At 36.1% G+C, this 15,399-nt stretch overlaps 1 protein-coding gene across 1 annotated transcript; it reads left to right on the forward strand.

Moving 5' to 3' along the window:
- The first annotated feature begins 357 nt into the window (after positions 1 to 357).
- On the forward strand, positions 358 to 15,171 carry LOC127426109 (caspase recruitment domain-containing protein 19-like). The gene is made up of 6 exons (XM_051672638.1): positions 358 to 412; positions 1,111 to 1,250; positions 13,106 to 13,262; positions 13,445 to 13,507; positions 13,613 to 13,678; positions 13,794 to 15,171. The coding sequence occupies exons 1-6, from the start codon at positions 406 to 408 to the stop codon at positions 13,907 to 13,909; spliced, it is 549 nt and encodes a 182-aa protein (XP_051528598.1). The 5' UTR covers positions 358 to 405; the 3' UTR covers positions 13,910 to 15,171.
- The last annotated feature ends 228 nt before the right edge of the window (positions 15,172 to 15,399 follow it).

The following is a 15,399-nucleotide window of genomic DNA, read 5'->3' on the forward strand; positions in this document are numbered from 1 at the left end:
GCTCATATTAAATTTTAATATGTTAAGATTGTGTAATGTGTCTTTTTTTTAAAAGTATTTTAAAGCATTTTAAAGCATCACCTTCTCAATACGGGTACTTTTTTATAAACTAATTATATAAATTTGATATTAGAAATATATTAATATTTAACATGTTTAGATTTCGTATAGCATGTCACGCTGCAGGACTGTGCTCTCACTGCTCTCCATGTGAAATGTTCAATCAGTTGTTTTATCTCCGATTCCAAGGATATCGAATTTCATAATCCGGAAAAATACCGTTTCAGACGGGGAAAGTCGCTGCTTTTTCACTATCCTTACATTTCCGGTTATTCGCAGACTCCTCCCCTCCATAAACAATGTTATGGGCGTTTCCAAACAAAAGACAGCAGAGGAGACATCAGAATGGGAGGTCAGTCAAACTTACATTTGCTAACTGCTGTTTGAACAGAGGTATAAATATGAACTATAAAAGTTGATCGTTTATCCATGTTTTCAAGCGGTGTGGAATCGCGATGAAAAACAGAGAAGCTTTAAAATACAATTGTGAAAAGAAGCTACAACTGTGCAATGTCACAGACACTGTTACTCAAAAACCCAGATCCAAAAGTTACAGTAAAGGTTATCTGGCTTTAGAAGTATTTTATTAACTCTTTATTATGCAAAAGATCATTATTGCTTGCTTAGCATGAGTTTCTTCGACAATTTTTATTTTTGTTACTCCAGTAGTTTCGCTCTGTTATGGTGTCCCAATCTACTCTGGTAAAAAAAAAAATATATATATATATATATATATATTATTTATAACCATTTAAATATTATTTAACAACATAAATGCCCAAATGGTGGCGAATAACCCTTATTTTACCTCAGAGAATGTTTGACGGTGCTGAATTTCCTGTGTTTCTGCTCGTAATATTCATGAGGTGGCCCCACCTTCTGGCCGAAATACACACTACATTTATGAAGGCATAATGTAATTGCGTTTACTTTGTTTACATGAATTAACTTCTAATATTCCCAAACAAACTTTATAACCCGTGTAACATGTATGGTAGAGTATAAAATGTCATAAATGGTCTTTAAACATCTTTGCTCCTTAAATGACAGAGAGCTTCCTTGAACAGCTGCGGATAGACAGCCGGTTCTTGAAATCGGACCGGCGTCTGGACACAGAGCTGGTGGATAAACTCATTCTGCAGCTCAACAGAATCTACCCACAGATCCTGACTGACAAGGAGGCCACCAAGGTAATAGTTACGCATTTCAGACAAACTGACAGTATTTTCTAGGCAAGTGCTGTACTTGGAGCTTTGTCTATAAAAATGATACACTGTGTAAAAAAATAAAGAAAAGAAAGAAATGCCGTTAAATTTACGGTAAAATACCGGCAGTTGTGGTTGCCAGATATGTACCTTAAAAATAGGGTGATCATGTTTCAGGCTTTGTAATTTTGATGCCTGTATTTTTAATGGTTCACTACCGTTTATATTATTAAATGTTAGAAACTTTATATAATAACCTTTAGAAACTATCCACACTGTAAAAAAAAATCCTGTTGTTTTTACCAAAAAAAAAAAAGAAAAAAGAAAACTGGCAGCTGTGGTTGCCAGAATAATTATGTAAAAAATACAGTAAAAATGTAAACAACTTTACAGAACAACCTATACATTTTACAGTTTAAAACGGTAAAAAAAAAAAAAAAAAAGTTTTTTTTTTTTTAAATTTACAGTAAAAAAAAAGTGTCAAACTTGATATAAAATCTGCTTTTTATTCTATAGTGTATTGTTAATCACTGTAATAATTACAGAAGAGCACATGATGACATGAAGTTCACCAATAGTGGCTCTTCCAGGAGCATTGACCAATAAACATGTGGAGACAGTGCTCAGTGTCACTCACCCAAACACTAAACATCATCAGGGTAACACATGTGAAATTTAAATAATACAGTAAACATGAACTAAACTACATCAAATATAACAAAAACACCCCAGTGTATGTAACTGATATTAAAAATAAGAAGAAACATAACTATTCCCATAAAATATAACAAAATGTGATGGGTCACACAGGGAATTGTGGGAATGCCCAATTATTGTTTTTTACTGTAATTTTAACAATAATTTACTGTAAAATTTTTTTTAACTTCATACAGGAAAATCATAGTTTTTACATCTAAAAAAATGTCAAATGTTTTACAACATTTTATTGTAAAAACTACAGTATTGTCTTAAAATATATACATAAAAAAAACATTTTCTGTATATTTTACAGTTAATACTCGTTAATCAATTAGCGTTTTATTTCTGTAGCATTTCTACAGTCTTTTTTCCATTAAAATTACAGACATTTTTACAGTTCACCTTATTTTGCAATGCGGAAGTAAGCAGCGGCTGCATTTCTGGCGAATGTGAGAAAGTTCCACTATCATTAGCCGCCGTGTAAATAACTAGAAGGTTATAATACCAGAATTTAGTCATATGGGCTTATAAACTACTACACAACCACAGGATGTACAGCAGAATTATGTGCCAATGTCGGATAATTTTCTAACGTCAGCATTTATAGTAAGAGTAAGTAAATCATTCACTTGTTGCTGTGTGTTGTTGTATTGAAGAAACAGTAATAAAATCTGCTTTTTTCTTTACCGAGATTGTGACGAAGCAGTCTTTCTTGTCTCCATGTAAACCTCTGTTCATATGTACCTGCATAACCTCCAGTGATGACTTTACTTATTTATTTCCAAAAGGTGATGATTCATAAGCCATGCTGAATGTGTGATCTGCGTGTCTATTTACTATGCACTGCTAAGAAAGAGAAAATGCTCTCTGACAAGTACGGAGAGTAAAATGCGTTTATTATTTTGCCAAGATGAAACAAGCATTTTCCCGGCAGCTTTCTCCTCTCTGCTGGTAGTGTAAAGTTTGTGGAGGACTGTCCTGTCAACGCCTGATTTCATTTATAAGTTTATGAAAATCTTAATTAATGATAGTAATATGTCGACATTTATTGCCAGCCTGTAATATAAAGCAGCATAATGTTGTATTTTTGTATAGCTAAAATAGCTGGAAGTGGCTTATACCGGAAGTGGTCTACATTCAAGGTTGATAATGGCAGCGCCTTAGTTTTGCTGAAAAATAAGGTAGATTAAACTCTGCGTTTCTCTTCAGAAAAATGTATTGTTAATCACTGCAGTAACTAAGAAAGGCCACATGATGACCCAAAGTTCATCAAAAGTGGCCCTTCCAGGAGCAACAGTTAATACACATGTAGAGAGAGTGCACAGTGTCACTCACTCAAACACAAAACACCATCAGGGTAACACACGTGACACTAAAATAATGCAATAAACTAGGGCTGTTGATTTAAAGCGTTAATTCGGTGCAATTAATTATGTAAAAAAATTAACGCAATTAATCATGTCCCCGATCTTAATTCAAGTTTGGAGTACCAGCTATTTTCTCCAGGGGGCAGTAAGTGAAACTCACTGTATAAGCAACGCAGAGCTTAGACAGAGAAAGTGTTTCTCAATCGGAAGCCTGCAGCCTCCTTAGGCTGGATCAGGGCTGGATATCTCGGCTGCCACGTCATCAAGCACTGTCGAAGGCCGTCTCAGTTGTGAGGACACTTGGAAGGCAGCCTCGTTTCGCAGCCTTCGTTTGCCATATTTGGAAGATGCATTGGGTGTATCATTCATGGCCATCAGTCACCCACAATGTTTTGCACATGTCCCACATTATTTTAAAAAAGGGCAGAAAATGAGTTGCGTGACTGTAGGGGTGGAAACCTTTATGACGCAGCTAACTTTTTTCTCTCTCCAAGTTTTTATTCGCATTTGCAGCAATGGCAATATGTAGAAAAATAAAAAATACAAGTAGTTTGGCAATACAACAAATTAGAAGATACAAAGCACAAAAAAATTTAAATTAATAAAAAGGCAATTACATGAATTTGAAAAGCTTTAAAAGTTTAGGGTTCTGTTTTTTCATATTTGAAAAGGTTTAAATATAAATTCTAAGATCAGTGTTGCAAAATGTATTATATAAAGGCTTTTTCTGAGTGACTAGCTTTGTGAATAAAACATTTTGCTAAAATAATTAACGGATTAAAAACATATTTCTCGTATTCTGATGTATATGGGTTTTCTAAACAAAGTAAAATATCACATGGTTCTAAGCTTATGGTTCACTATGCACATTTACTAGCAAGGACTGGAAACGGTTCAAGAAACAAAAACCGAAAACACATTTTTTTTCTTAGCAGAACGTAACTGAAAACCGGAACAAAGTGATTTTCAATTGTTCCGGTGTGAAAACGTCTTTTTTAAATGCTGGTAACCAGTTATATCCGGTTAATTTTGTTCTGATAATTTTTTCATGAAACTAAAGGCCAAAGCATTTCTCACAGTAAATTTTTAGAACTACACCATTTCATGTTGCCCGAAAAAATTAAAAGTGATTTGATCTTGAAGGAAACCGCTGCATCACACATTTCTTTGCCTAATTGCCTGTTGTGGATGTCGCATTCTGTGAATGAACAGAATTTAACAACTATGTATAATTACTATATATACATGAAATTATCATTAGAGGTATAAAGTACATTTCTCAGTTGTTTCCAAGTCTGTAATTATAGGCATATGTTCAATAATATGAAAAAAATTATATATTGCATTCTAAAGCCACTTTTTGTATTGTATTTTTAATGCTTTACTTGTGTGCCAACATAATGTAATGCATTTTAATTATTTGTATTATTTTTTTATTATATTTTATTTAAAATTTAAATATAACTATTTATAATAATTTAATCATTATATATTGAATTATTGTTATTTGAGGGGCTTTCTCTGCAATTATTTATGTATGTGATTAATTGCGATTTAATTATTCGGCATACCATGAAATTAATTCGATTACATATTTTAATCAATTGACAGCCCCACAATAAATATTAGCCCCTTTCACACATGCAACCAGGTAAATTACAAGGAAATTGTTAGGATGCCTTTATTGGTAAACAGTGTTGGGGGTAGCGAGTTACAAGTAATGCGTGTTACGTAATCAGATCAATATTTCAAGTAACAAGTAACGCGATATTCTTTTATTTTAGACCATAATATCTTTTATTTACTTTTCAAATAAAGAAACACGTTGCTTTTGTACACCTCTACTTTCCCTGTATTGTGAGAAATCAGGAGTATAAGTGTGCAAACTTCAGGGAGGAGATGTAGTGCATGATGGACATTGTAGTTCTAGAGTAGAGTGTTAGGCCAGAGACTGTTTAGCAGAGATGAGTCACTTCTATTTAAATGAATGGGAGAAATTGGAATGCCCAACCAAGAAGCTCTAGCACCCAACAGTCAATGAATGTAGAAAGGAAGTGCCATCTTGCAGGTAAAAGAGCCAATGAACTTTTAGATACAGACATCGCCTGTAAACTCGCTAATGCATATGTGCATCAGCTATACAAGCAGTGAAAATTGCGTGTTTTAGCGTAATATGCAGTCAACATTCGGTTGAGTGAAACGTGATTGATTTATGTGTTAATACACACTGCATTAAAAAATCAGTAAACGCGTTTAGGCAGAGGGATTATTAGACTTTTTATCTCAAAATGGCGCCGAGTATGGCTTCTGCGTTGCGAGCTCCGACACAACATTGTAGTGTTTTGTTTGTTTTGTTTACAGTTCTTAAGTTTTTTGTCTTGGATGTTGTCTGCCTTATTGTCTACGACAGACAAACACTTTTAGACATTGGTTCTGCAATTACACACCGTAAACCGGACTTCAAATTCCTCAATGCCGACCCGCTGTTTACCACACCAGCGGAGCCCTTTGTCTGGGCAACCCGGCCGCGAAAACGCAAAAGGAAAAGGGGAAACAGAGCCGGCGTTCTCATCAGAGTAAGACGTCGTGCAAATCGACCCCCGCTACCCAGTATTCTACTGGCAAATGTTCAGTCTCTGGACGACAAGCTCTGCGAGCTGAGAGCGTGGATCTCTTTCCAACGAGAGACGAGGGACTGCTGCATTATCTGCCTTACGGAGACTTGGATGTCTGCTGAGATTCCAGATTCAGCCATTGAACCCGCGGGGTTCTCCGTGCACCGAGCGGACAGAGCGAAAGACCTCTCAGATAAAAGCAGAGGTGGTGGTGTATGTTTTATGATCAACAAATCCTGGTGTGATCAGAGGACTGTACATTCTATCAAGTCTTTCTGCTCTCCTGATATGGAATTTCTCATGCTTCTGTGTCGACCATTCTGGCTACCGAGGGAATTCACAGCGGTCATTATCACTGCTGTGAACATCCCGCCACAAGCCGACACAGACCGGGCACTCAAGGAACTGTATGGGATTATAAGCAAGCAGGAAACCGCGCACCCTGAGGCCGCGTTCATTGTGACCGGGGACTTTAATAAGGCCAGTTTCAAATCAGTCGCACCAAAATACCACCAACACGTTAGTTTTAACACACGAGGTGACCGGGTTTTGGACCATTGCTACTTTCCATTCCGGGACGGCTACAAATCCTTCCCCTGCCCACCGTTTGGCAAATCAGACCACTTTTCCATTCTGCTTCTGCCCGCTTACAGGCAGAAACTGAAACAGGAAGCACCCACACTCAGAACGATCCAGTGCTGGTCAGACCAATCAGACTGGACACTACAAGACTGTTTTGATCACACGGACTGGGAGATGTTCCGGTCCGCCTCTGATGACGACATCGAGCTTAACGCTGATAGCGTAACGTATTTCATCAGAAAGTGCGTAGAGGACGTCGTTCCGACCAGAACAATACGGATCTACCCGAACCAGAAACCTTGGATTAATAGCGACGTTCGCACGGCACTTAATGTGCGGACCTCCGCTTTTAATTCCGGGAATGCGGAGGAGCATAAACAAGCCAGTACAGGAGCAAGATTGAAGGACAGTTCAACACCACCAACTCTAGAAGCATGTGGCAGGGAATTAATATCATCACGGACATAAAAACTCCGCCGTGAACACCGCTGCCTCTCTCCCGGATGAGCTAAATACTTTTTATGCTCATTTCGAGGGAAATAACACCGCCCTTGCGGAGAGAGCTCTCGCGGCCGAAGCTACAGAGGTTAGTTCAATCTCCGTCTCTGTAGCAGATGTAACACGATCCTTCCGACGGGTGAATATCCGTAAAGCCGCGGGTCCAGATGGCATTCCGGGCCACGTCATCAGATCGTGTGCAAACCAACTGGCTGGTGTTTTTACAGACATTTTCAACCTTTCCCTCTCTTTGTCTGTAGTCCCCACAAGCTTTAAAATGTCCACCATTGTGCCTGTTCCAAAGCAATCCAAAATCACTTGCTTAAATGACTGGCGTCCTGTTGCTCTGACCCCCATCATCAGCAAATGCTTTGAGAGACTAATCAGAGATTACATCTGCTCAGTGCTGCCTCCATCACTAGACCCATTGCAGTTTGCTTACCGCAACAACCGATCCAGTGATGATGCCATTGCATCTACAATACACACTGCTCTCTCCCACCTGGAAAAAAAGAACACTTATGTGAGAATGTTGTTTGTAGACTACAGCTCAGCATTCAACACTATAGTGCCCTCCAAGCTTGATGAGAAACTCCGGGCTCTGGGCTTAAACAGCTCGCTGTGCAGCTGGATCCTGGACTTCCTGTCAAGCTGATGCCAGGTGGTTAGAATGGGCTGCAACATCTCCTCATCACTGACTCTCAACACTGGAGCCCCACAGGGCTGTGTTCTCAGCCCACTCCTGTATTCCCTGTACACACATGACTGTGTGGCAACACACAGCTCCAATGCCATCATTAAGTTTGCTGATGATACGATGGTGGTAGGTCTGATCACTGACAATGATGAAACAGCCTACAGAGAGGAGGTGCACACTCTGACACACTGGTGTCAGGAGCACAACCTCTCCCTCAACGTCAGTAAGACAAATGAGCTTGTGGTGGACTTCAGGAGAAGAGATAGAGAACACAGCCCCATCACCATCAATGGAGCACCAGTGGAGAGAGTCAGCAGCTTCAAGTTCCTGGGTGTCCACATCGCTGAGGAACTCACATGGTCCATCCACACTGAAGCCGTTGTGAAGAAGGCTCATCAGCGCCTCTTCTTCCTGAGACGGCTGAGGAAGTTTGGAATGAACCGCCACATCCTCACACGGTTCTACACTTGCACTGTAGAGAGCATCCTGACTGGCTGCATCTCCGCCTGGTACGGCAATAGCACCGCCCACAACCGCAAAGCACTGCAAAGGGTGGTGCGAACTGCCAGACACATCATCGGAGGTGAGCTTCCCTCCCTCCAGGACATATATACCAGGCGGAGTGTGAAAAAAGCTCGGAGGATCATCAGAGACTCCAGCCACCCGAGCCATGGGCTGTTCTCACTGCTACCGTCAGGCAGGCGGTATCGCAGCATCAGGACCTGCACCAGCCGACTTCATGATAGCTTCTTCCCCCAAGCAATCAGACTTCTGAACTCTTGATCTCCCACAATCAAAATACATCAGCACTGCAGTTTATTACTCTTACTCTTATATCTCACACCGGACTGTCATAAATTATATTATTATTATATTATATTCTGTCAATACAGTACAATACAGCCTACTGAACATTTTATATATACTATATATACTTTTTTATTGTATAATGTGTATTCTATATTATGTGTATTGTATACAGTACATTGTATGTTATTATTTGTATATTGTGTTGTGTAATTATGTGTATATTAGATTTTAAATTGTGTTATAAATCTGATGTTTATTGTAAATTGTCACGACTACTATGTTGCTCGGAACTGCACCCAAGAATTTCACACACTATTGCACTTGTGTATATGGTTGTGTGACAATAAAAGTGATTTGATGATTTGACTAGTCTTCCACTGGACACAACATGATACACGGGGTGAAATACTCGCTCAATTCACTGACTTATGCAGCTTAAGTCATCTTTCTACATCGATTGTGTACGCAGAGAAAATGTCTTAGTTTCTAAAAAGATTCTACATTTTTGTTTTATAATAAACAATTAGTTTGATTCATGAAACAAACCATTTTTATGACATTTTGGTAGCATTAACTACCAAGTTGTATCAAAATGCGCCTTTGAAGTTGTGGCATCCGTACTCACCGTGGATCAACTCAAAACAAGCGTGCACTGAGATGTCTTCAGTGAAAAATATTTATTTATTCATCAGACTTATTCCTTGAACATGTTAGACTGGCATTCCCCACTGAATTTTATCCTGACTTCCAGGGCCGGAGTGGGATTTATATTCAGCCCGGGATGTCATGTCCAAGTCAGCCCACACCCAAAAGGGGGGTTGGAGGTGAAGATGATAACAATAAAACAAGATCACAGCAAAAATATGCAATATATGTGATTACTTGAAATTTATTTAAGCTCTCCATGTCATTATACCACATACGGCATTCACTAAGATTTTCACTTTGCCATAAGACATCATTGTATGTGTTGTAAAAATAAGTGAATGTTAAAGGGATATTTGATCATTTCCTCACCCTCATGCAATCCCAGTTGTGTATGACTTTCTTTTGCAGAACATGAATGAAGCTGTTTAGAAGAACTGTTGGTCCATTCAATGCAAGTAAATGAGAAGCGGTGAGAAACAGATCAATAATTAAGTCATTTTTTACTATAAATCTCCACTTTCACTTTCATAAGCACTCTTCTCTCTTTAGAGTTCTTCTTCTGTTTTTGGTGATTTACATAAGCATATCGCCCCCTACTGGGCAGGGAGGAGAATTTATAGTAAAAAAAAAAACTTAAATATTGATCTGTTTCTCACCCACACCTATCATATCGCTTCTTAAGACATAGATTAAACATAATAACACTATAGAACTGTAAATGTTTATAACTCTTTCAAGATGTACAGGCTCACACTTTAAATGGTCAGTGCTTTGTATTTTAGATAATTAAAATAGCAACAGATCCAGTGAAACAATTAAAGTTCAGTGATTGTTTTTACTTTTTTACATGCCATTCAAAAACGTGCCATTTTACAATGAAAACAGTGAAATAAAAGACTAAAAATAACACATTTGTACTTTTCTTTTACTTGGAATGTAAATGTTCATGACAAAGGCAAAATGGTTACTGTCTCTTTAAGAGGGTTTTATCGCATTATACAACATTGAAGGCACTCTGTGCAGTTTGTTTCGCTGAGTTTAATCTTTTGAGAGCTGTAAAGTCCCATTATTTTCGTAACGTGTCGTGCTGTTGCATCTGTATTCATTTACTTTAAGTATTCTGTTATTTTGTGACAAAAATAATTTTGCTATTATCATTCTGCACTGCTTGGGAAGAGGATTTCAGAGATTAATTGATTGAGATTGTGAGACTGCAGTCAGTATTAAACTTGTGATGATCTTGTACCTGAAGCACGTTCATCCATTCAGCTATTAGTAGCCTATCTGTTCTCAGTGGATCTTCCGTGATCATTCCCGCGATGATGCAGGTTCAAGTGTTGGACTTTGCTGCTTTGAGGTTATTCTTCATTATTCATATTGGCTGCAATGTTGATGGAATCATGCATATTCATGTTATTGATTCTTTAATATAAATATGAAGTGAAGACTACTTTCTATATATCTGTTTGTTTACTATGTTGTTTTGACATGTTGTATAGTTGCTAGCATTACCTGTAATGTCTCTTGTATGGAATGCATGGCTTATTTGTATGGAATGCATAGCATAGCAGAAGAGAAAGTGGCTGTGAGAAAAAAATAACGCAAAAGTAACGTAACGCTTTCCATACAAAGTTTTAATTAAGTTACTTTTTTAAGGAGTAACGCAATATTGTAACGAGTTCTCTTAAAAGTAACCAACACTGCTGGTAAATGTACCATATGTGCTGTTCACACATACCATCAAAATGGACATTTATAGGTAGTAATGATACAACTTCTCATTAAGGGAAATTGCCAGAGCAAAGTTTACCAGTATTTTCAAAAGGGTCATGTCAACACATTACTTCTTACCTGAAAATTGCAGTCAATTTTCTGGAAAACGCATGTGTGACAGGTGCTGTTAACTAAATTACATAAAATATTACACAACACCTCAATGTACATAACTGATATTAAAAATAAGAAGAAACATAACTATTCCCATAAAATATGAAATGTGATGTTAAGTACAGTATATTATCATTTTGTACCGTATATGTTAAGGTAACTTCCCATTAACCAATTAACATTGTTTTACTGTAGTATTTTTACATGATTTAACCGTTAAAATTACAGATTTTTTTTACATTGTAGTTATTGCTCACGTTATTTTACTTTCAAATATTAACAATCTACTTAAATCCCCTACAAAATGTGCCAAATATTTTAATTATACAGCTATTTTTTCTCCTGTATATTCATAACAAATGAATGAGATCATTTTGAAGTAACTTTCAGAATCTTTCTGCCATATTTTTTATTCCTTTTTGGTAACAATGGAAGCTTTTACTGTGGGAACTATAGTATTTTAGGAGAAACGATGGTTATGTATTTACTGTTTTTAACTTGTATGTATTGAATGTATACTTATTCCAGCAAACCATTAGCTTATTAAACAACACCTAAACCTTTTAAAACTTTAGTTTAAAATGGAAGATTACATTTATGTAATGAGTTGGTAGACTCCCTTGTCATTTATTTATGTGCTCTGTTTGAAAACATCAGACATTTTCAATTCATTTTGCCTATTATTATTATTATTAAAGCTTCTGCTGCTGTTGTTATATTATATAAAAACATGATATGTTATTATAGTTGTAATATATCTATATATATATATATATATATATTATCTATATATATAGTTGGGTCTTCTTAATAAATAAATAAATTCATGTGAGATTTTCCTACTCAAGTGTAAGCTCTATTTTTAACTTTTGTAATGTAAAGATTAATTTAAAAAAATTATTAAATAAAAAATCGGTTCTGCATTTCGGTTATCGAACATGTAAACATAACAATTATCGGTATCCCGTCGGTTGTAAAAAATCAATATCTGTCGATCTTTAGTTACCATGCTCAATTTATTACAAAATTACATTAAAAATCAGTTCTGCATATCTGTTATCGGACATGTAAACATACAATTAATCAGTATCCTGTCAGTTGTAAAAAATCAATATCTGTCGATCTTTAGTTACCATGCTCAATTTTTAACTTTTGTAATGTAATGATGAATTAAAAATTAGTTCTGCATATCGGTTATCAGACATGTAAACATACAATTAATCGGTATCCTGTCAGTTGTAAAAAATCAATATCTGTCGATCTTTAGTTACCATGCTCAATTTTTAACTTTTGTAATGTAAAGATGAATTTAAAAAAATACATTAAAAATCGGTTATGCATATCGGTTATCGGATATGTAAACATACAATTAATCGGTATCCTGTCGGTTGTAAAAAATCAATATCTGTCGATCTTTAGTTACCATGCTCAATTTTTAACTTTTGTAATGTAAAGATGAATTTAAAAAATACATTAAAAATCGGTTCTGCATATCGGTTATCGGACATGTAAACATACAATTAATCGGTATCCTGTCGGTTGTTAAAAATCAATATCTGTAAATCTTTAGTTACCATGGTACATTTTTGTGAGGGATGTGCTAAAGTTTTTGGTCTTGTTGAACATTTTGTTGAAGCATCTGTACATATCATATACATTTAGTGGTCGACCGATATGGGTTTTTCAGTGGCCGATACCGATATGTAGAGAGTAGAATGGCAGATTAACATAATACAATTTAACAACAGCAAATCAGATGTACACAAAAGTTCTAAAGTGAAACAACACTTATTTTATGCAATATATTTTTTTAAAACCTCGAAAAAAAAGTGTTGACTATCCATTGACAAACCTACTGGAATCTTTTGGAACTGACATAAGGGAAAGTTCAAACTTCTGTTAATTGGCCAAGCGAACACGGTTATCGCCCGATGCCAATAATTGCAAAATATTGGCCAATTAATCGGTCTGGCCGATATATCGGTCTATCACTGTATACAATATGATGATTTTTTTTATTATTTCCCTAAATATTAGTTCAGGGATTTGGATGTTCCCACCTGTATCAGGCTGGCAGAGCTGCTGTCTCATCTACAGGAGAAAGGCGAGGAGGCATGTCGGGAGTTTTACTGTGCGCTGCACCTTCACGTGGAGGATGTTTACTTCAGTTTACCCACACGCCTCCGACTCAGAGGTCAGTTTCATAGAAAATCCTTGATTTTCCACTCATAACAACTCAAAAGTTTTCTTTTGAGTTTCAAAAAAATATTTTGTTTATTTGCAGTGGTCGTACCTTTGAACCTTATTCAAGCCTGTTTATAAGCAAGATCTGTAAGCATTTTTTGTTTGACAACCAAGTTTTATTCCTCTGTGTAGAGTCTGGTGATCCAGTCGATCCAGTCACGAGTCCCACAACAAGATATGCACTAAACGACCGAAGTAAGTCAGCCTTTGTCTTTGACCACACCTACACACAAACAAACAAACACCTACACCTGCCATCCTAGAGGTTTTATTATGTTATGTTTGTCTGGCATTGCGCAGGTCCTTTATTCTACCTCAGTTGTTTCAGTGTAGCAGTAGGAGTAGCTCTGCTGTATTACTATGGAGGTAAGCACACAAATTTTGTCCATCTTAAACATATTTTTACCAACATCAATAAACAATTCAACACATTCCCCATGCTGAAAACACTCTAAATGTTTTTTTTTTTAATTAACTACAGAATCCAGGGAGGTGTCGGGTTCGAGCAGTGCTCTGGGTCTGGCTGCGCTGGGTCTTGGTAGAAAGGTGCGAGAGGTTCTCATCTGGTACACAGAACGGAAGATGGATGGAAAATAATGGAATTTGTTTGTGTCTTCATGGGTATTTTGACATTAAGTGCACTTCAGATAAACTCAAGTATCCGTGTCAAAATTATCACAAAATATTTTACCTCAGGATTTAAAAAATAAATGTGTACATAGGGCGTAAATAAAGTTATTATTGCCATGAGGCAGGATTTCAAAGATTTAAATTTAAGGTTTTGTGCCTAAATCTGGAATCATTTGTTACACTTCTTTTCTATTTAAAGGTGCACTCGGTGATTTTGCTAATTGCTAAACTTTTAAACAAAGAACTAAATCATATTTTTGAAAAATATGTTTAAAATGATATTTGATATTAATGACTGTAGTCACATCAGTTTTAGAGAAAAAGCTTCTTTACTCCTACATGGTGCTGGGCGCACATTCATCAGCAGTGCCATGCTGAGATCATATAACCAGCCGAATATTACTTGCTTTATTAATCATAAATAGCCCATATTTACAATGGCATCAGTAACTCAGAACCTTTGCTCTTGCGTGATGCTGTATTTACAACGCTAGATGTCAGTGTACCATAAACAAAAGAATTACTGAGCTAGTGCACCTTTAAGTATACCTTAATATGTTTAACAACTACAATATGCTAAAATATCCATAACGAAACATTATATTCATGCATTAAAAATAATAAACATGCATATGCAGTACCGAGAGCAGGAACTTTGGTTTGAATTGTCAACATATTGGTTATTTAGGAATCAAGCTCCTTTTGACACTCAAGGAATTCAGTTCAGACTTGCTCTAATAATGTTGCAAGCCTTATTTAGTTTTATTTGTTACAAGAAAAAACAAACTTCAACAAAACTCGTGTATATAACATTTACGTAATTAATAACAAAACAATTCTGACAACAGTTATAATTCACTACTCAATTTACATGTTTTGCATTTATAAGTATATGCAAAACTGCAATATGAAATAGACCATGTCTCAAAATATTTTTATATACACTTTAGACACTAGATACTATAAATATATCTGAACCTCGGATTATTAGGGTTTTGTTACCATGTACTGGTAATATCTTTAAAATAATCAAGTCATTTTGAGGGTGAAGGTTTTAAGAAGTATCTAGTATTTTATCATGTTTATATGTTTGTATACTTTTATACTAGCAGCATGTTTGCACTGGTTTATCTACTAATAATTGATCATGTCTGTCAGTTTCTTAAAGGATATTTGTAACTCTTGTGGACTTGTTTCTACGGTAGGATGTATTAAATGTTTAAGACTTATATGGAGTCTGAGAATCGTAAATTTGTTATGTCTGCATCTTTTATTTTGGAAGGGTCTCAACAACTTATGTATATTTCATTAGACTTGGTAAAATAATGCTTAGGTAATAATAATGTATTTGGATCTGCTTGTTTTGGTGCATCAAAACTAGATAATAAAGTACAATTAATGAACGATAAAATTTTTGCAATAAAAAATTACTAACAAAAATATTACAATACAAAAGT

The sequence above is a fragment of the Myxocyprinus asiaticus genome, chromosome 35 (assembly GCF_019703515.2).
Source record: "Myxocyprinus asiaticus isolate MX2 ecotype Aquarium Trade chromosome 35, UBuf_Myxa_2, whole genome shotgun sequence".
In the NCBI taxonomy this organism is placed as follows: domain Eukaryota; kingdom Metazoa; phylum Chordata; class Actinopteri; order Cypriniformes; family Catostomidae; genus Myxocyprinus; species Myxocyprinus asiaticus.